This window comes from Myodes glareolus, chromosome 27 (assembly GCF_982192425.1).
Source record: "Myodes glareolus chromosome 27, mMyoGla1.1, whole genome shotgun sequence".
Classification (NCBI taxonomy): domain Eukaryota; kingdom Metazoa; phylum Chordata; class Mammalia; order Rodentia; family Cricetidae; genus Myodes; species Myodes glareolus.
The window spans coordinates 1,926,967-1,946,965 of record NC_142052.1 but is presented as its reverse complement, the minus strand read 5'-3'; the positions used below and the strand labels follow the sequence as shown (position 1 = coordinate 1,946,965).

Below are 19,999 nucleotides of genomic sequence, written 5' to 3'. Positions count from 1 at the left end.
AACCACCCGATGACCTGAAGAATCAGAAAAACCTTTGAGAACAGTTTCTTCCAGTCATGCATGACAGCTGAAGAAGCTACTGGTACAGACCCCCCAACAAACCCACAAAAATCCCAAAGTTCAGATTGGCCAAGATGGATCAATCAAGATGGATACCTAAGAAAATGGTTCCAAGTCTTGCTCCAAAAACCCTCTGACTAGCAGCAGCTTTCGGTGAAGGTGAAGATCGTGAACCAGAAGAAACGCCTCCAGAAGCAGAGATGCAGGTGAAGAATATTGGAGGGACCCACCGACATCAGCTGGACCCAACTCCTTTCATAGAGGAAAGCATGACCCAGAAGCTGTGTGTGTGTGGAGGGGTGGGATATAAAAATCTCATCTTCGAACTCTACATGACCAAGACAAATGTTTTGAGATGGGTGTGTTCCTGCAGTCCAGAAGGAACAGTCTCCCTTTGTAAAGAATGGTGTGAGCCATTTCTCTCTCTCTCTCTCTCTCTCTCTCTCTCTCTCTCTCTCTCTCTTTCTCTCCCTCTCTCCCTTCCTTCCTTTCCTCCCTCCTTCCCTTCCTCCCTTCCTTCCTTTATTTCCTTCTTTTAGATTGAGTAGTACAAAAATATGAGTTTGAAATTAGAAGTAATTTATATTTTATATACAGACTTCAAGACATTTGCTAATTTTGTCGTTTCATATGGTCTGTAACCTTCCTAGAGGTTAATAGATAATAAATCAAAAGTGAGAATAAAAATAAAAAAACAAAGATAACACTAGGGTATAATAGAAGTGTCACTCCATAAGCGTAAAAGGCCAGTTAATCTTTGAAACATCCAACAACACAAGTATTAGATACATCTTATCATTCACCCTCCAAATCAAGCCTTAAATACTAAAATTTCCTGGGGTGGAGAAGAGAACATGTGTCAGTCTAGAGTTCAGGAGAGGTGCACAACCCCATATATGTCCTTTATGCCTCGGGTGTGGTGGGTGTGGCGTTGGGCTCCATGTCGTCCTGGGGAGTCGGAGCTGAGGTTTCTCGCTCGGCCATTGCCTCTCGGACTTGGCTGCCTAAGACTGCATCGTGGATACTGTGGAACAGAAGCTCTTTTAAGGCGGGGTTTTCAAAGAACCGGTTGCGAGTGAGGTCATTCACAACTTGTGCTATACAAAGAAAAGAAACATATTTCACATTATTCCACACTTTTTTTTTTTTAAAAAAATATTTGTTTTTGTCTTTGGGGTTTTTGCTTGTTTGTTTCGAGAGAGGGTTTCTCTGTAGCTTTGGAGCCTGTCCTGGAACTAGCTCTTGTAGACCAGGCTGGCCTCCAATTCAGAGAGATCTGCCTGCCACTGCCTCCTGAGTGCTGAAATTAAAGGCGTGTGCCACTGCCGTCCAGCCTCACATTCCATGTTTTGATCTCAAACATTGAAAAGAGTAATTTGTTCATAGTTTAAAGAATTAGCTTGTTAATTTAGAGACAGATTCTCAGGTAACCTAGGCTGGCCTTGAACTCTTGATTGACCTGCCTTCCCCTTTTCCAAGTGCTGGGGTTTACACCTGGCATTACATAGTAACACACACACACACACACACACACACACACACACACACACACTGTGATAAGATTGAGACAGACTGGTATAAGACTTACATAACATTTGAATGTATAAAACTGTGTGTGGCGTGCAGGGTGTGGTGGTGCCCGTCTTTAATTCTAGCCCTTGAGCAACAGAAACAGACAGCTTTCTGTAAATCTGAGGATAGCCTGGACTACATAGGAGTTCTAGGCTAGTCAGAGATACATAGGAACGCCTTGCATGTTTTTGTGTGTGCGCACGCATGTGCATGTGTGTGTGTCCTCACTGGGCACAGTGGTGCATGCCTATCATATTGCCTCTAGGAATGCCGAGGCAAAGAGGATTGCAGGTTTGAGGAGTGTCTGAACTATATAGCAAGCTCATTTCAGAAAGAAAACAAGTTCTTATTTTCCCTCATTCCTTGCCTGAATACAACACTCAGTAGCTCTCTGTAATTCTGGACTGTGTTTAGGTTTATTTTAATTTCCACTGGTGATTGATCCCAGATCCTTATTTATGCCAGGCAAACACTCTTTCAAATGAGCACATCCCCAGATCTACTTAGTACTTATCTTTATCATTGCCTGATAATCTATTATAAAGCTGTACTTTCACTTATTCATTTCATAATATTCATATAGGGTTTCATTCTATACATATAATATAGATATATAATTATATATATATAAAGATGGGCTCTTTACATACCCCTGACTGTCCTGGGACTCAATCTGCAGAACAGGCTGGCCTCAAACTCAGAGTTCTCTGCCTCTGCCTCTGCCTCCTGAAGGCTGGTGTTGAAGACCTTCACACCTGCCCCCATCCAGTTCCTTTTGATACTGAAGATTTTTTCCTGACTTTTGTTTGGATAGATGATGAGGTAATGGACAAATGACAGGTGCCATTTGTGTGTCTACAGGAAGATACGAATTGGCTGAATTTGTAACTTAAAAGCTGTTGTCTGTTTGCTATTCATGGGGGCTGCTCCATTTTGCACATAACTACTTCCTCTGTGAGAACTTGTTCTCTACCAGGTGCCTTTAAAATGTGCTGCTGGCGTCCATTCGTGTTCTCACCGACTTCACAGACTAAGAATGACGATGATGTCTTTGTGTAGATTTTGTTTTTAAGCACCTTCTCAGCCAAGATAACATATAAAACAAAAGCATCAGGAAAGCTATTCCATTGGATGGAAATCCTGGCCAGCAGAAAGACCGACAGAATGATGACTTGTGTGTAGTAGCTACTAGAACAGGAAACTCTGACCAATTCCTGTCTTCCGGCTCTAGGCCAGAAGGCCGTCTCAACACCTGCAGCTAGCTGATTTCAAAACTGGCTTTATGGTGATTTCTCAGAGGAGTGATTTTTTTTATTCTATAGAAAAGTTTAAATTACAGGGAAAAGTAGCAAGTGCAGTTAATTTAAAAAAAATAAAACAAAAACTAACCAACCACCAAAAACAAGATTATTAAAACTTTCTCCATCCGGGGGCTGGAGAAATGGCTCAAGAGCCACAGATGCCTTTGCAGAGGACCCCGGTTTGGACCCCAGCACCAGTACAGTGGTTCCCAGCAATTCCTAACTACAGTTCTAGCGGTTCTGATCCCTCCTCTGACCCCTGCGGCCACCAGACATGCCCATGGTACATGCACATACATGCAGGCAAAGCACCGATACACATAACATAAATAAATCCAAAATAAAAAGCCTTTCCCATCCTGAGGTGTACTCACGGCTGCATCCGGCTAAGTACACATAAATACCAACATCTCCGTATTCCTTCACGATCTGTAACGATATCAAAACAAGGTTCAACTCGTCTTGGCCCTGCTTCACGTGCAAGTCATTTTCTACTGATATGGGTGAAAGACACGAGACGCTCGGGTTCACTTCCTCAGGCTTCTTAGCTTCAGCAATTACGCACCGTTAGGCTAATAAGCTAAAGTAATTTTGTACCTATTTGGTTTCCATGCCAACAGCGACTAAGAGTATCAAAGCATTATTAAATTTTATTTTGGTGTAATAAAGGTACTAGGATAATGATTTTTAAATAAATATTATGGAGCTAGATACTAAGATATGGACCGATAATGGGACATTTAGGATGTAGTGTTGGGAATTCATGAAGGCAGACTGGCCATCAGCTGTTAATTGCTGCAGCTGAGTGAGGGCTGTACATGAGAATCATCAGATTTTACTCTACATTTAAAGAAATCTCCATAACCAGAAGTTTCAAAGGCATCCACAAAGTAAGAACTGACAGACAAGGGGCTCTGGTCCCTGCCCCTGAGGTGACTGGCGGAAAGCTGGATGCACAGACACTGGATGACTTGTTCCAGGTGGTACTTACCCCGGCCAGAGTTTTCACTCCAACGGAATCGATAAAGTTGACTTGGGTAAAGTCAAGAATGACAGTGTGAACAGTCTCCCCCTGGGGCATAAATCGCTGCATCTCTTCGGGAAATGTTGCTTTGATGACGATTGGAGGGTATTTTACTGCATCATCCTCTTCTTCCGGCTTTGTAGCATCTTCTCCATCCACCTCTGCATCCTGCGTCAAAATTGAGACCATACATCTTCTCCTTTATGTTTTAAAGTTAACTATTTACGTGTATGAGTGACATGTCTGCATGTACGTCCGTGCACCATGTGCATGCAGTACCCATGGGGGCCAGAAGAGGCCATCATACCCCTGGGACTGGAGTTGCGAGCCATCATGTGGGTGCTGGAGTTGAACCCAGGACCTCTGGAAGAGCAGCTAACGCCCTTAATTGTGAGCCATCTCCCCAGCACCATAAGTCATGGATTTTCTAAACAACTCACTTTTTTCCTATAAGAAAGATTTATAATGGAAAATAAACTCACGTGTTCTCAAAACTTATATGTATATTTATTCAGATTTAGCTGTGTTTCCTCAGGCGTACACACTCCCCTTTATTCTTCTCTACACGTTATTCTTCTCAGTCATACTTTCCTTCCAACTTAGGAAATAGTCCCTATGGATGTCAGCGTGACAGGCCACGTTACCAGAACTCTAACCGCAAAAACTAGTCTTTGGGTTTTGAATCATCAGCGGAATAAAGTACACTGTCAAATTTATTAAGGTACTGTGTTATTTTAACTTTTCAAACCATGCTCTTGTGGCTTATTTCATCAGCGTCCTCATAACTGATTGTATCACGGTCTTATTTTGCTTTTGAGATAGGATCTCACACACCCCAGGCTGGCCTCTGCCTCCTGACGGGCACCAGCTCACCCAGCCTTACCACGTATTATCATAGGGGAAGCCTAGAGCCGTCATGCCATGTTGGTTAAAGGTGGAGGACACACAGAACAAGGTCATTTACCACTTTGACAACGGTCGCATTGGCCACGTTGGCATTCCCAACTTCCTTTGCGTACTTCCTCATGGCCTTTCTTCTCGCTCCCATTATGAGTGCCGGGTTGACGCCAGTCTTTGCAAAGACAAGGTAGGCAGAGTCACACTCCATTAGTCCCAAGGACCCACCCGAACGCCACTAAATCCCCAGTTCTTTCACCCAGGCCAACTGCATGCTGGGCCACGTTATCTTCCCAGCCTTTCCCTCAGATGCCCTGAACTGAGTGAGAGCCCTTAGTTATTTTCTTGGTCTGACTCTTTATTCAAGACTAGCAGACACTGAAGAACTGGAAAAAACAAGCGGTATTTATTAAATGTGGACTTGTGAGAGTCTTAAGCTTGTCCTTGTGGGTAATGAAGGCTGAGCTTTGATCACAGCCCACAGGGACCTCAGAGTGAGACTACCTTTCCATTTCTTTAATGAATACACGTGACAAAGGAGTGAGCTGATGGCTGCTTAACCCTGGCAGTGTGCTTAACGACAGACACTGCACGCTGCACTTAAAACTGTTTAAAATAGCTGGGCGGTGGTGGTGCATGCCTTTAACCCCAGCACTTGGAAGGTAGAGACAGGTGGATCTCTGAGTTCAAGACCAGCCTGGTCTACAGAGTGAGTTTCAGGATCTACCAGAGCTACACAGAGAAACTCTGTCTTGAAAAACAAAATAACAAAACAAAACAAACCCAGAAAGCTTAATATAGTGAATTTTCTGTATATTTCACTTAGGTCGAGAAGCAATTCTTTACTGTCTTCCAACCCACAAAGCCCTCCTCAGAAACGATCAACTTTTAGTTTCTAATTTAAAAAATCAAAATTGTGTTTTTATTTTTATTTATCACTCTTAATGAATAATCAAAAAGGCGCTCACCTTTCTTTTTAGTGCGTTGCTATACAAGTCACTGTTTGCATAGTAAATTGGGGCATTTATTTGGAATATTTTTATTCCGGGAATTTCTTTCACCTGAGAGGTAAAACATTAACAGTTTTAACAGCTGGGTATATTTCAGAATCAAGATTGCAGTCAACTCCCTCCTCCAACATGGAGATGAAACAGAAAGAGGGCCCTTGACAATAGAAAGTGTGAAGGGTCTGCTTACCGTGCTTGGATAAAATTATGTCACTCAACAAAAACTCAAAAGGAGACTTACAAAGGAGAGGCTGCGTGTGAGGCTCTGTTGCCCAGGCCCGACCTCCTCTCCTGGACTGAAGCAACCCTCCCACCTCTGCCTCACAAGGAGACGGGACCACAGGACTCACTGCCTCATTGGAAAGCTTAGAAAACACACATCCTCCTATTTATTTTATGAGTTAATCTTGGCTTTTTTTTTTAACCACTAAACACAAGGAAGAGCTGGAAAAATCACCCAAAGGAGAAAAGAAAGGCTGGGCTGTTGCCAGATGGGGACTGCAGGCCAACGAGGTACTTGGTTGGACGCACAATTCAGCTCAAATAAAGCAGAGTGATTTTTTTTCTCGAGAAGCCTCATGGAACCCGAAGATGCTTGTTAGAGTTTAGTAATTAATAGAGAAATGTCTATCCTGACACCAGGCTCATTTTCCAACAGCTTACAGCGAATCTCGGTCTTTCCCCAAGCAGAAAACAAATAAAATAGCTTTCAAAGATTTTATAAAGTCCTTGAGATTCTGCAGATAACAAGAACATCAAAATCAAAGAACACTGAGGTTCTATCTAACTATTGAAGATGAAGTGGGAGGGGGCCACCATCCCACCGCCTAGGTCTTAGCATGACTAACAATGGCATTTCTCCTTTGGTTTGAACTCATCAAAAGAAAGCCATGTGCACACAAGATATCCTCAGCCGTAGTGTTCGTACTCTATAGATCCACTCTTATTGAAAACGAACATCAGGAAGTGGGGTAATTCATACACCTCAGGTATATTAGGTATTAATAGAGTACGAAACGGAGTCCAGACAGTGAACAGAAACTGCGTCTTTCACGTCTCCCCTTCTCTTCTTCCCCGTAGGTAGACACACTCCCCCGCCACATGTTCACACTCAGGTAAGGTATCAGAGAAAGGTCCTACCTCCTCAAATGCATCTATGTCAATGTATACATCGGTGTCGGGGAGCTGCCCCAGGACTTTGTAGCTCGGGCTGTAGAGAGAGCAAAAGAACAGTTCAATTGGCAAATGAGGAAAGTGTTACCCTGACCCCTGGAGTGCTCGGGCACCCTTTCTGTACAGGTCTAGATCCTGCTGATCCCAGCAGAAGTCAGTGGATGCCCGGAGTGAAGAAGTCTCTTTTCATAAACATCCATTGGTTTTCTTTGCTGATTGTGGAGCCTGCCGCACCTCCTGCAGCATGCATAACTATATGTTTTAGTTTGATGAAGATGATAAAATTTCTACAAATCAGCCTCTGAAGCTGGGCAGTGGTGGTGTGCAGCACTTAGCAGGCAGTGGTGGGCAGAAACTCTGAGTTTGAGTTGGTCTACAGAGTGAATTCCAGGACAGCCAGTGATGCAGAGAAATCATGTCTCAAAAACCAAACAAGAAGAACCAGCCTCTCGATCCATGAAAAACCATATGTGAATCATTGTCTCATCACAGGCTGTGGAGTAAGTCCCCCAGCCACCCTAGGACTGAGTTTCTACATGTGTGGAATGGGGATGCTAAGTCATTGGGTTGTGTGGATGGAAAGACATAAAACATTGATTTCCACAAAGAGTTAGGCGTGTAAGCAGCTATAGTCATTTATTGCCACTCTTACTAATTATAGGAAGACCAATGTGTAGAAGGGAAGGACAGCGTCTTCTTGACCACAACAGCTTGAGAGACTCGCCTGTCTGGGGCAGCACAGCAGAACCTCAACAACTATCAACTCAAGGGAGATTCTAATTATTTTATCAAGCTTTCCGAAGCTGACTAAAGCATGGACTTTTAGGTGAAAGAAAGACTCCATTGTAGCAATAGCGCCCAAAGTTCATGGGAAGGATGCTTAGGAATGGTTTGGAGAATGCAGGTTTCTCCTCTGGGCTGTGTCCTCGGAGGGAACCCGAGCGTTTGGAACATGCCTGTGCTGAGAGTTCTGTGTCAGTTTGATAGTTTTATGTCCTTTCGGAGGCATCTGAAAGGAGGGAACATCGGTTGAGAAAATGCTTCCGTAAGACCAGGCTGCAGTTAAGCCGTTTTCTGAATTGGTGTTAGATCCGTGAGGGCCCAGCCAATTCTGGGTGGGGCCACCCCTGGGCTGGTGGTTCTGGGTTCTATAAGAAAGCAGGCCGAGCAAGTCATGGGCATCAGATCGGTAAGCAGTACCCCTCCATGGCCTCTGCATCAGCAACTGCCCCCAGCTTCCTGCCCTGATTGAGTTTCTGTCCTGACTTCCTTCAGTGATAGACTACAACGCAGAAGTGTAAGCCAAATAAACCCTTCCTCCTCAATTTCCTTTTAGTCTTGTTTCATTACAGCAATAGAAACCGTAACTACGACAACAGCAAAACTAATGTGCTAGTAGCTGGCTCCTGGATGTGTGCCCTAATTCTAGAATAAGAAGCAACTGAGAATAGACAGGAGTTTTGAGTGATGGCCTCCCAAATGCCAACCTGCAAAATTCCAGGAAAGCCAGAAAGGACAGGACATAAAACTCAATCTAATTATTTTGAGGGAGACGAAGAAGTGTATCGTTAAAGAAATAAAACAAAGAACAACCCTTGATAAGAAATCATGAAACCCGACCCAGTAAAGAGAACAAGTCATTTACTTCTCAGATTCTATCCTGTGGTTTGTCAGAGGATACAGACCTTGTTTGTCCTGGATCTGAGGGCTGGTCTGGGGCCTCGTTTCTGGAAAGCACACACTCTACCCCTGAGCTTCACCCTCGGCCCCCTAGGCATCTTTAATCACACTATTTACCAGAGCTCTGAGAGAAGGAACTCTTCTATATTCTAGTAAGAACTTGTATAACAAGGGGGAAACCTCTTTGAGAGAAAATGGACAGCAGGGGGCTGGAGAGAGACGGCTCAGTCGTTAAGAGCACTTGCTTCTCTTCTAGAGGTCGCAGGTCTAATTCCCAGCACCCGTAAGTTAGCTTTCAACCGTCTACAGTTCCCATTCCAGGGGATACAACACTCTTCTTTGCTCTCCATAGGCACTGGGTGTGTACACAGTACACAGACGCACACACAGGCAAAGACACTTGCACACATGAAATACAATTAAAAAGGTGAAAAATGGACAACAGACAATAGTTTTTAAAATGTGTTAATTAAAGTAGTTAACTCCAGTCTCAACTTAGACCACATGTTCTTTACGTTTTTCTTTTATGTCATTTCAATGATGAAAATGTTCACTTCCTACATTGACAGCAGGAGCATCCGCCATTCCGCAGGCAAAGGGTTAACATCCCCCAATAATCCCACACAAGGGGCCTTTCAAAACTTTTTTTTAAAGATTTATTTATTAATTATGTAGACAGTATTCTGCCTACATATATCCTATAGGCCAGTAGAAGGCACCAGATCTCATTACAGATGGTTGTGAGCCACCATGTGGTTGCTGGGAATTGAACTCAGGATCTCTGGAAGAGCAGTCAGCATTCTTAACCTCTGAGCCAACTCTCCAGGCCGGGCCTTTCAAAACTTAAAGGGCCATCCTGTGACTTGTAACTACAGGTAGACTGACCTCTGACCTGTGCATTACAGGTGGGCAGGGCACTGTCCTAAGCTAAGTGGGTGGTACCACTGTAAGGTGCCTACCTCTCTGCCCCCCTTATTCACATGAAAGCTCTTGTTTTGAAAGGTTGTTCTACGCCTTCCCCAGTGGACGCAGTTTCTCACCAGGAAGAAGGGATGGCAGAGCCCGGAAGCTCAGAGTGGAGGGGCAGCTAGAACCTGCGAAAGCAGGCGCAGAGTTAGTGCCATGGTGTTGACAAACCATGATGGACTAAGAAGAGGGGGAGCAAGCAGGGGCGAGGTTAGGAATCAGGTTCTTAGAATAAAAGACCCTTGCCGGGTCTCCTTCAACGGTGGCATAGTAGAGCATCTCACACCGCTGTGGTGAAGAACACGGTGGTGGAGAAGTATTTTATGATGTATTATATTTGCTTATTCTGTGGAACACTTGTTTAATGATGTAAAGATGTCTTCCTTCCTTTTATGTTGCATTTGTTTAACTCTGTGAAGCTGCGTTCCTGTGCCTGCCTAAAACATCTGATTGGTCTAAAAAAGAGCTGAATGGCCAAATAGCAAGGCAGGAGAAAGGATAGGCAGGGCTGGCAGGCAGGGAGAATACATAGCAGGAGAAAAAGAGAGAAAAGATAAAGAAATAAGAAAAGGAGAGGAGGACTTCAGGGCCAGTCACCCAGCCACACAGCCAGCTAGCCGTGGAGGAAGAAGCATAGAAAATACACGGAAATAGAGAAAGGTGGAAGCCAAGACACAAAAGGTAGATGGGATCATTTAAGAAAAACTGGCTAGAAATAGTAGTAGCAACACTCTGTGCGTATTTATTTGAGGGCTGGATGGAAGGCCCCCGAAGAGTGAAAAACAGCAGCAGGACACTTGCACCACATCAGCCGGGCACTCACCTCTGCGTTCTGTAGATCACCGTCAGCAAAGCAATGATCACAGCCGTAATCAGTCCATAGTCCAACCCCAGGAACAGGGAAGACACAAAGGTGGTGAGCCAGATGGTCTAAAGGAAAGCCGAAAAGCTTCTAGAGAATCATGTTAATAATTCCATAAGAAACACACGCAGCCATGCGTGCACACCCATGCACGCCTCACCTGAATAAAGGTCTTTCTCACGCTTTTATTCGCGCTGCTGGTGGCTGCTCACCTCTAACGCACACCCCCCTTTACTTACCAGCTCGATTTTGCTGGTCCTCCAGAAGAAGGGCAGGTCCGAGAACTGCATAAACATCCCCTTCAGGTTGACGATCACAATGGCTGAAAGCACAGCCTGCAACACAGCACAGTCGCCCCTGTCTCTCCGGTTGTGACCTCAGAGCCTCCATTGCTGGCTTCTCACCGCCTTCCCTTTGCCCATTCCGCCCCTTTGTCCCGCCTAGCCTTATGGGGCACTCAGGGCACCTCTGAAGCTGTGAGCACCAGGATTTCCAGCATGTGGTCATCTAAAGTTGGCCCTAGAAAACCAGGCGTGTGTCCGACCAGAAAATCTGCACGACAGCTAAGAGGTCCAGGATAAAATTGGTGACCACAGGGATTATTTCATCTATAGTCTTTCTCCTTATGACTTCATTTTTTTTTCTGATTTCTTTGAGATGAAATACAATCAGCAAATAAACGAACTGTTGTAGGTCATCTCAGAATTTTAATGAAAATGTTAGGTCATTGAGGGTCGAAGGCAGAAAGTGTCTTGGGGGTCAGCCAGCCCAAATGTTCCTTTGCAGATGAGGAAACCGGCCAAGGAGGTCAGGGATGTGCGGCTGTCAGTAGACAAAGGGCAGGACCTGGTCCTTGCTATGGCGCCATTACGACCCTTGCTGAGGTTACAGTGCATAGAAGAAAAGCCCAACCCTCCAAGACAGCCACAGAACCATGAACAGAACAGCGTGGACTCCCGCCCACCAAGCCCACGCTACACACCTGGGGCAGTGACTCAAAGAGGAATCCAGTGGCTAATATGACCAGAAGAATCATTAACGAGGCCAGACAACCTGCAAGCTGGATGAGAGAAGACACATGGAAGGGGCTTTGAGACCAGAGTCAAAAGTAGGCACTGGCTGAGCTTATTTTGGCCATTTTCACCATGGGAAAACCAAGAACATAGCAGTTTAAAGAAGTCTTCCAAAACATTACGTAGGCTTACTACACTAGCTCTTTACCTCCGACCCACACCCTTCGCTCCCTCCTTGACAGTGAGTTCCTCTTACGGCTTTTAAACAGAACTGAATTAGGTAAGCATCCCGGCCAAATGCTCTCATCAGAGGTGGAGAACGGCGTTGGGTGTGTCAGCCTGAGACCAGGAACAGAGTTTAGTATTTGCTGTCCAATATGGCAGCTGCCCGCCCCATGTCATGATTTCGGTTTTTAAACATTGAAATGAAAGGTCTTGGTTGCATAGCCACATTTCAGGTACTCGAGAACCACATCTTGTTCATGGCGGCCATGCTGGATGGTGCAAAAAAATAAACACTTCTATCATTGTGTGAATGTCCCATTGGATGGAGCTAGCCTCTTGGCCACCCTCAGTATCAGGCTGGCAGAAAAATCTCATGTCTGAACATTTAAGGTTTACTGTAACAGGTGGAGTGTCGTGTAATTTCCAATTTAACTGGAGATGGTACCTCTTTCCTATAGATTTGTGTGTGTGTGCATGTGTGTGCCCACACGTGTGTCTGTGTGTGTGCACGTGTGTGCACGTGTGCGCATATGTATGTGTGCATGTGTGCGTGTGTGCACATGTGCATGTATGTCTACATATGTGTGCCTGTGTGTGAGCATATGTGTGTGTGTGATTTGCTTCAATCAGTCATGCCTTTCTCTGATTTGTGACACAGCTCACTGGAGCATGGCTCTGTAGGTAGCTTTATTTGGATTCAGAACAGAACCAAGAGACTCACCGTCTAGACTGCCAGTTCTCAGAGGCCTGTGGTGTACGCACCCTAGACCGCCAGTTCTCAGAGGCCTGTGGTGTACGCACCCTAGACCGCCAGTTCTCAGAGGCCTGTCGCTTACGCACCTGCGTCACCATCTAGACCGCCAGTTCTCAGGAGCCTGTGGTGTACGCACCTGCGTCTTCCCTCCTGTTCCCTCCTGAACAAGGCTTCGCGACAAGGAGCAGGAGATTGAAAAGGTCTGGAAGAGCGATCCGATGGAGTTGCAGATCCCCAAGGCGATGAGCTCCTTTTCCGTGCGGGAACAAAGCAAAGGCGACGGTCACTCTCAGGGAGGATCCCGGAGTGCATTAGACACACCCCGCCAGCAGCACAGGCTGCCCCTCTGCTCCGCAAACGCTGTTTCTTTAGCATGAGTCCAAAAATCGCAATTATGGCATATCGTATAGTGGGAGGAAAACTGAATTTGTATTGTGCTGGAGATAAGTGCTGTGATTCCTACCTACTCCCTGCTTCCCAAACCCACTCTCCATACAAACAGGGCTTTAAAAAAGCCTGCAAAAAAGCTGAGAAAATACTTTTCAAAAGAGAAAGTTCCGGAGACACGAGTACCGGCGCCTTTTAGATGTGTGGCCTGTCGCTTGTGACGAAATGCATGCCGGTGTCGTCTTTGGACCTGGGAGTCCTGCTCTATGTGCTACTTTGGAATTTCTAGGCTGGTTTTATATAAATGTGCAGTATCTGGTTCCTTTAGATACGTGGTTCATGTCCTGTGATCCCAGCACTTTGGAGGCTGAGGCAGGGTACCACAAGTTTGGGGCTGGCTAGCTACAGAGTGAGACTGTGTCTCTAAAACAATCAGTATGCCACTGTGTTAAGACAAAGTGTCCACTAGAAGGGATAGTGGTACACACCTTTAACTCTAGTACTTGGGGGATAGAGACAGGTGGATCTCTGAGTTCAAAGCCAGCCCTGTCTTCATAGTGGGTTCCAGGCAAGCCGGAGACATACAATGAGACTCTGTCTCAAAAGCAAAATAAAATAAAATAAAAAAGAGAAGTATTTGTTTGACCTTTCTCAGAAAGGATTCTCATTCTATGCGAAGATTTGCTATTTTGTAACATATATAAAGAATCTGCCAGGGCTGGAGAGATGGCTCAGTGGCTAAGAGCATTGCCTGCTCTTCCAAAGGTCCTGAGTTCAATTCCCAGCAGCCGCATGGTGGTTCACAACCATCTGTAAAGAGATCTGATGCCCTCTTCTGGCCTGCAGGCATACATGCAGACAGAATACTAAGAACACTGTGTACATAATAAATAAATAACTCTTTAAAAAAAATCAAAGAATCTGCCATAAGATTTTGGGGGAAAATGCAATGAACTAAAATAGACACAAGAGCAAGATTACAGGCCCTGGTGTTTGGATTAAACACCCACGGCAGCTGGATTGTAAAAGAAGACAGCAAAGAGAAGACAAAATCCCAGCAGTCAGGACTGTTGTGAGTTCGAGGCCAGCCTGGGCCACATAACGGATTCCAGGTCAATAGACACAATGTGAGACCTTGTGTGTGGTAGTGGTGGAAGGGAGAGAGAAAGAAGAAGCAAGGGAGACGAACGGAGGGAGGGAGGGAGGGAGAGAGAGAAGGAGGGAGGAGCACATTGCAGTGTCAGCAAAACACATGCTTCAGCTGTGTCCAGCACCAGAAAGAAGGCTTGCCTACTAAACTTGCCGCCTTCAGCAGAGCTTGGCGCTCGCGCCCCAGGGAAATTCCCGTGTGAAACTGATCATTTTTTTTACCTGATTGCCATCAACCTGGTAGCCGTGTTTATTTGCTAGGGTCTTGGCCATGGAGATGGTCACGGAAAATCCAACGATGGCGATGGCGATGGCATCCACGTACACGAGGTGGAAGAGACTGGTGTCCGGGTTGGCGGGCGGGAGTAGCCTGAAAAGCCAAGGCGCTTTAAGTCAAGAGCTGCGACCGCTGCGGGTAAACACACAGTGCGGGGGCGGAACGCGGGTGTGTGTGTGGGTGCATTATCTTCTAATGCAATGCCCAGTGCTCGGGTTCTTGTACTTGTTGGTTCTTAGTGGCAGCAAGAAGGGCCCTCCCGCTGCCCACGTCCTTTCCTGGTCCATACTGTGGAGTGACTTTCTGCGGGACAGGCTATCGGTGTGGATCAGGTGCTGAGGTATTTATAGCAGGGTAACCTCATGCCTGATGTCAGGTCTAAGTAAGCCTAGGGTGAAGGCAGGGGCGGTGGAGTATTCAGATGCCACAGACATCCGAGTCGGGCTTCGGGTGGAGAGAGTTTGGGACAAGCGCGGCTTCGGTGGAGAACTGTTGCCCTGGCAACAGACTCACGTCTCCCCTCTGCTCTTCCTGTGTCCCTGTCCCTTCGGTTGAGTTCTAACACGGAAGAGAGAAGAGAGACGGTCTCACATGGAAATTGGGGGAGCTAAGGTGCAACTTCAGGAGTCAGCGTTTCCCAGTATTGGTGGTTTGGAACATCTGTCCTAAATGTAACATGGTAGAGCGTTCCCGCAGAGTTACGAGGGAAGCCACAGTGGGAATCGCAGCGGCATCTTACTCAGTTCAAGGCATGGGGTTAAATAACTTACTTGCTATGCAAGTCGATTGTCACATTCTCGTGTGTGCAGTCTTCTGTGCTGTGTCTTGGGCTTACCTGACTATTTCTCATCGACCATGAGTGAAGCATCACCCCGACTTTACATCACCCTGACTTGACCCTGACTTGACGTCACCCCGACTAGACGTCACCCTGACTTGACGTCACCCAGACTTGACCCTGACTTGACGTCACCTCGACTTGACGTCACCCCGAGTTGACGTCACCCCCGACTTTACGTCACCCCCCGACTTTAAATCACTCCGACTTGACATCACCCTGACTTTAAATCACTCCAACTTGACATCACCCCGACTTTCATCACCCTGACTTTATGTCACCCCGACTTTACGTCACCCCGACTTTACAGACGAGGCTACACCACTGTGTAAGCCCGATTAGTTCTCCCACTGAGAGCACAGTAGCATGAATGTTTTGCCTTTTCCACCAATGTTTCCACGCTGTGTCAAACTACAAGGGCAGAAGGGCATTGCGAATCCTGCGGTATGGAAAGGGAGGGGAGGAGGGGGAGGAGACATCATGCCTGTTAAGCCTAGGTTATTTATTACATACAACTTCTCTTTTCTTCCTCCCAACAGACCTATTTCATAGGTACCATTAATATTCCAAACTATATGTAAAAAATAAGGATCCTTTCAGGTGCAAAGAACAGAAAGACAAACCCAGAGGTCTGACGCAAAGAGGGACAACCCGGTAGCTGGTTTAGGCCTGAAATGAAGGATAGCACAGCAGGATATTTGAAAAAAGTTCGAGAAAGTGAGTCTGGGATTCTTACCTGTCAGCTGCCGCCTTCTGGGCCAGTCAGGATCTGTTTATGTGTACATACTGATAAGCGCAGGGGTTGGCTTCAGACTCAGCCTCCAGCCACAGAAGCCGCAACTACTTCTCCTGTCTAGATGTGTCTTTCTCACTAAATCTAGGCGGCCTTCAGACTTGCTGTTTTGATGCTTACATGCAATGCCTCCCACAGGTTCATGTTCTGGACACTCATATCCCGTTTGTGGTACTGTTTTGAGTGAGGCCTGGCCAGGAGAGGTAGCTCAGTAGGGACAGGGCTTTGAAAGCTATTTCCACCCCTGATTCGGGCCTGGCCTTTCTGCTCCCTCATCCACAATGTGAGAATTCACTGTCTCATTCTCCTGCTTCTGTGGACGGAGACATTCTGCCACACCTGTCCTACTATGGTGGACTGAAAGGGGCAAAAGGGACAACTCTCTCCTTCCTTACATTGTTTCTCCGAGGTACTTTGGTCACAGCTACAAAGGATGCAAGAAATGGGCTGCTGTTATCCCAGACCTGATCCTGTACTCTTAGGTCCTTAGAACTGACGCTGAGTAGGACTACGGAACAGTTTTAAGCTGTAGGCTCGATAAACCCTAGAATTCTAAAGCGAGCTTCCTGGTTGGTTCTGCTGAGAGTTTGAAAGTACAAAATGTGGCTAGAAATATGAATACGAAGGCTGAGCTCGTGAGGTTTCGGGTAGGAACATGGTATCTAAAGAGAATTAGTGATTTGTGCTGCCCTTGGCCAAGAATCTGGGTGCTTGGAGCCATGTCCTGAAAATATGAAGGAGGAGGAATGAGAAAGGAATTGGCTAGACGATTTGGTGGCGGAAACTGCAAGACAGTATACTATTTCAGCTGTGGCATGGCTATTGCTCGCCGCTTTTAGTCAGGGAGTGAGAATTTAGATAAATAAAGGAGCAGGCTGTCCAGGAAATGACGGAGAGCACATCAGAGCTGCTCCAGACAAAACAGGTTGCTAAAGAGATTCTTTCACTAAAGAGAAGCCAGGGAAGCAGCGGGACAACGGGAAAGACACCTCGAGAGTGTGACCCTCTCCCTGAAGGCCCCAGAGTAGAAGAATGCACATTTATTTGCAACTTCTGTTGCAAAAGAGAGAGATGAAGGGTTGCCCTGCAGAAAAAGGGCAGCCTAGGAAAATGTTCCACCAAATCCAGCCGTGCAGGCCTTCACAAGCTACCGCTGCTGTGGGCTGTCCAGCCCTAGCTATGTCCACTGCTGTGGGCCATCCAGCCCTGGCTATGTCTGTCCACTGCTGTGGGCCATCCAGCCCTGGCTATGTCTGTCCGCTGCTGTGGGCTGTCCATCCCTGGCTATGTCTGTCCACTGCTCTGGGCCGTCTAGCCCTGGCTATGTCTTAAGGCTAGCAGCACAATTTGGTGTTATGTCTATGGTGCTGGTTTTGCAGATACGCAGAACGCAATAGTGACAGATCGCTGGAGCTTCCAACAAAGTTCTAGAGGAATCCTTGTGTAGCCAGTGTGTAGCCAGGTCAGCTTCCCTGGAGGAGGCCTCTGAGCCGAATGTGCAAGAAAAGCTGTGACTTCACAGGGTCCCCCATAGCTCCGGTTTAGAGTTACCAGTCCCCAGCTCCTGGCACTTCTTTGAAGGTCATGAGCCTTTAGGAGGTAGGCCTGGATAGAGGATAGGTTAGCAGGGGAAGGACCTGGAAGGTCAACCACGTCCCTAGTTCTCCGCTGTGCTCTCTCCTTCTGAGCTTGCTGCCCCTTGTGGAATGAACGCCAGCTCCTGCTGCCAATGCTGTGCTGCCCCTCCCCCACCCTCACCTGCTGGACCAAGTTTCTGCTGTAAAAAGAGTTGGCTGTTCCGTTGGATGGAGAACAGCCATGAGGAAAGAAGATACCAACCGCCCCAGCTGTTAGCCCAGGATGACTCCAGGTCACTGTGTAGCCCAGGCTGGCCTCACGCTTGCCTTCCCTTTACCACAGCCTTCCACAAGCTGGGAGTGCAGGTGCTCTTGTAGACCAGGTTAGCTTCGAACTCACAGAGATCCACCTGCCTCTGCCTCCCAAGTGCTGGGATTAAAGGCGTGTGCCACCACCGCCCGGCTCTTGAAGTCAAGTTTTCTAGGTAGCCAAGCTTCTGGAAGAAAACCTTAACTCCCTTAGACGAAGGAGGGTGGTGCACCCTGGTGCAGGGTCCCAGCAGGAGGGATCGCACGGAGGATGAGCCACACAGACACCGGGTGTTAACTTTCCAGTGCCTTTTCGTTCGTTTTGTTTATTTAAAGGAGAAATCTAAATGCTAGACTTTCTCATTTAATTAAATTATCTGTAACTAGTAACCGAGTAGGATTATCTGCCGGATCGAATCAAAGACTGACGCTTCCCGCGGGGCTCACTGTTGGAGAGTCAGGGTGAGGTAACGGAAAGAAGATGCGCGGGTGTCAGAGGACCAGCTCCGGGGCTGCTCCTGCTCCTCCGGCAGCTCACTTAGGTCTCTGAAATATCACCTTCCCTGGAAGCTCTTCCCGACACTCAGCTCGCCGCCTTCCCTGGCCTGCTATCTGTTCTCAGCTCCCTCTGCCTCTTTTTGCTGACTGGCTATTTGTGTCCGGCAGGTCACAAGGCTCTCAGAAGGCAAGGACATTTTTTGCTGTGTGTTTGTTTTGTTTGTAATAGCCGTCTCCCTGGCCCGTGGTAGGCATTCAGTAAACAACGGCTGAATAAATGAGGCTAATTTTTATGAAAAGTAGGGATAACAATATATATTGTCAGTAGGGTTGCTACATGCCTCAACTGGGATAAGTGTTTTTACAAATTCTCAGTCTAAATTGAAAACGAAGTTACCGCCTTGCTATGATTTTGCCCCGAGTCACTATTAAAAAAACATGTTCACGAAACTGATTTTTGGTTTTGATGTTTGCAGTTGGAAATCTTGCCTGAGTACTGGCTCGGAGGAGGGAGGTCTCTGCGTGAGAGCACTCTGCCTCTCTGGAGACTCCTGGCTGGGCACAGCCTGATGGGACAGGACGGCTCACCTCGGTGCCCCACATCTGGGTAGAAGTCTGGCTCTGCTGCTTTAGAAGGTAGAGAGAAAGAGAGAGAAAGAGGGAGGGAGAAGGAAAGGGAGATAGAGAGGGGAGGAAGAGAGAGAGAGAGAGAGAGAGAGAGAGAGAGAGAGAGAGAGAGAGAGAGGAGCATCAGGACAAATACAGAAAGACAGAGACACAGTTAGAGGTGCCTGGAGAGAGATGGCCGGAGGGGATGGGCCAGGGACGGGAAGAGTTGGGCAGAGCTGGTGGGTTACTCTTTTCTTTCAAATATACATGGAATAATTCACGTTAGAAATGTGGAATTGATCAAGATAGAGGAAGCAAAGAAGTAATCAGCATATACACTAGAACCGGAAAGCCCCCTGGGATGAACCCTGGGTTATCTCCTGCAGCATCACAGCCACGGCAGGAACGAGTGTGGGCTGCCACACCCACACCGCAGGCGAGGAACACAGGGCTTTATGAGGAGAAGCCATCTGCCCAAGGAAACACGACCAAAAGGCTCAGGCTGGAATTCATGTCTCTTTGCTTTTTAAAATCCTGTGTCACTTGAGAAGAGATTTTACGAAAGGTTTAAAAGAGAAGAAAATTCCCACTCCTCAGTGTCAGAAATCGAGAGCTCCTCCAGCCTCTCGGCCCCAACTGGAGCCCCTGCCACAGTCTGTGCTCCTGTTCCCTCGCTCTTGCTCTCTCTCTCTTTCTTTCAGGTTCTCAGCCCCAACTGGAGCCCCTGCCACAGTCTGTGCTCCTGTTCCCTCGCTCTTGCTCTCTCTCTCTTTCTTTCAGGTTCCCATGCAAAGACAGTCTTTTGCTCTCCCCCAATAAATCTCTTGCATGAGATCTGCTGTGTGGTGTGGTCTCTCTCTCTCTCTCTCTCTCTCTCTCTCTCTTTCTCGTCCTTATTCAGAGACAGTCTTTTGCTCTCCCCCAATAAATCCCTTGCATGAGATCCGCTGTGTGGGGTGGTCTTTATAGCATACCTTGGCCCCGCCTCACCGAGGTGTTCCTGTCGTATAAATCCTAACGTTGGCGTT

The 19,999-nt window shown here is 46.8% G+C and overlaps 1 protein-coding gene across 1 annotated transcript in view; it reads right to left on the bottom strand.

Moving 5' to 3' along the window:
* Positions 1 to 618: 618 nt before the first annotated feature.
* The window catches only part of Slc26a5 (solute carrier family 26 member 5), a 38,289-nt gene continuing 18,908 nt past the window's right edge, over positions 619 to 19,999 (bottom strand). The window contains exons 8-18 of the mRNA XM_048433508.3: positions 14,293 to 14,440; positions 12,671 to 12,784; positions 11,525 to 11,602; positions 10,782 to 10,877; positions 10,504 to 10,610; positions 7,002 to 7,071; positions 5,823 to 5,915; positions 4,922 to 5,029; positions 3,925 to 4,125; positions 3,308 to 3,362; positions 619 to 1,157 (exon numbers count right to left, since the gene is read on the bottom strand). Of these exons, the coding sequence (XP_048289465.3) occupies positions 964 to 1,157; positions 3,308 to 3,362; positions 3,925 to 4,125; positions 4,922 to 5,029; positions 5,823 to 5,915; positions 7,002 to 7,071; positions 10,504 to 10,610; positions 10,782 to 10,877; positions 11,525 to 11,602; positions 12,671 to 12,784; positions 14,293 to 14,440 (1,264 nt within the window). The 3' untranslated portion in view covers positions 619 to 963. The remainder of the gene's footprint in view (positions 1,158 to 3,307; positions 3,363 to 3,924; positions 4,126 to 4,921; positions 5,030 to 5,822; positions 5,916 to 7,001; positions 7,072 to 10,503; positions 10,611 to 10,781; positions 10,878 to 11,524; positions 11,603 to 12,670; positions 12,785 to 14,292; positions 14,441 to 19,999) is intronic.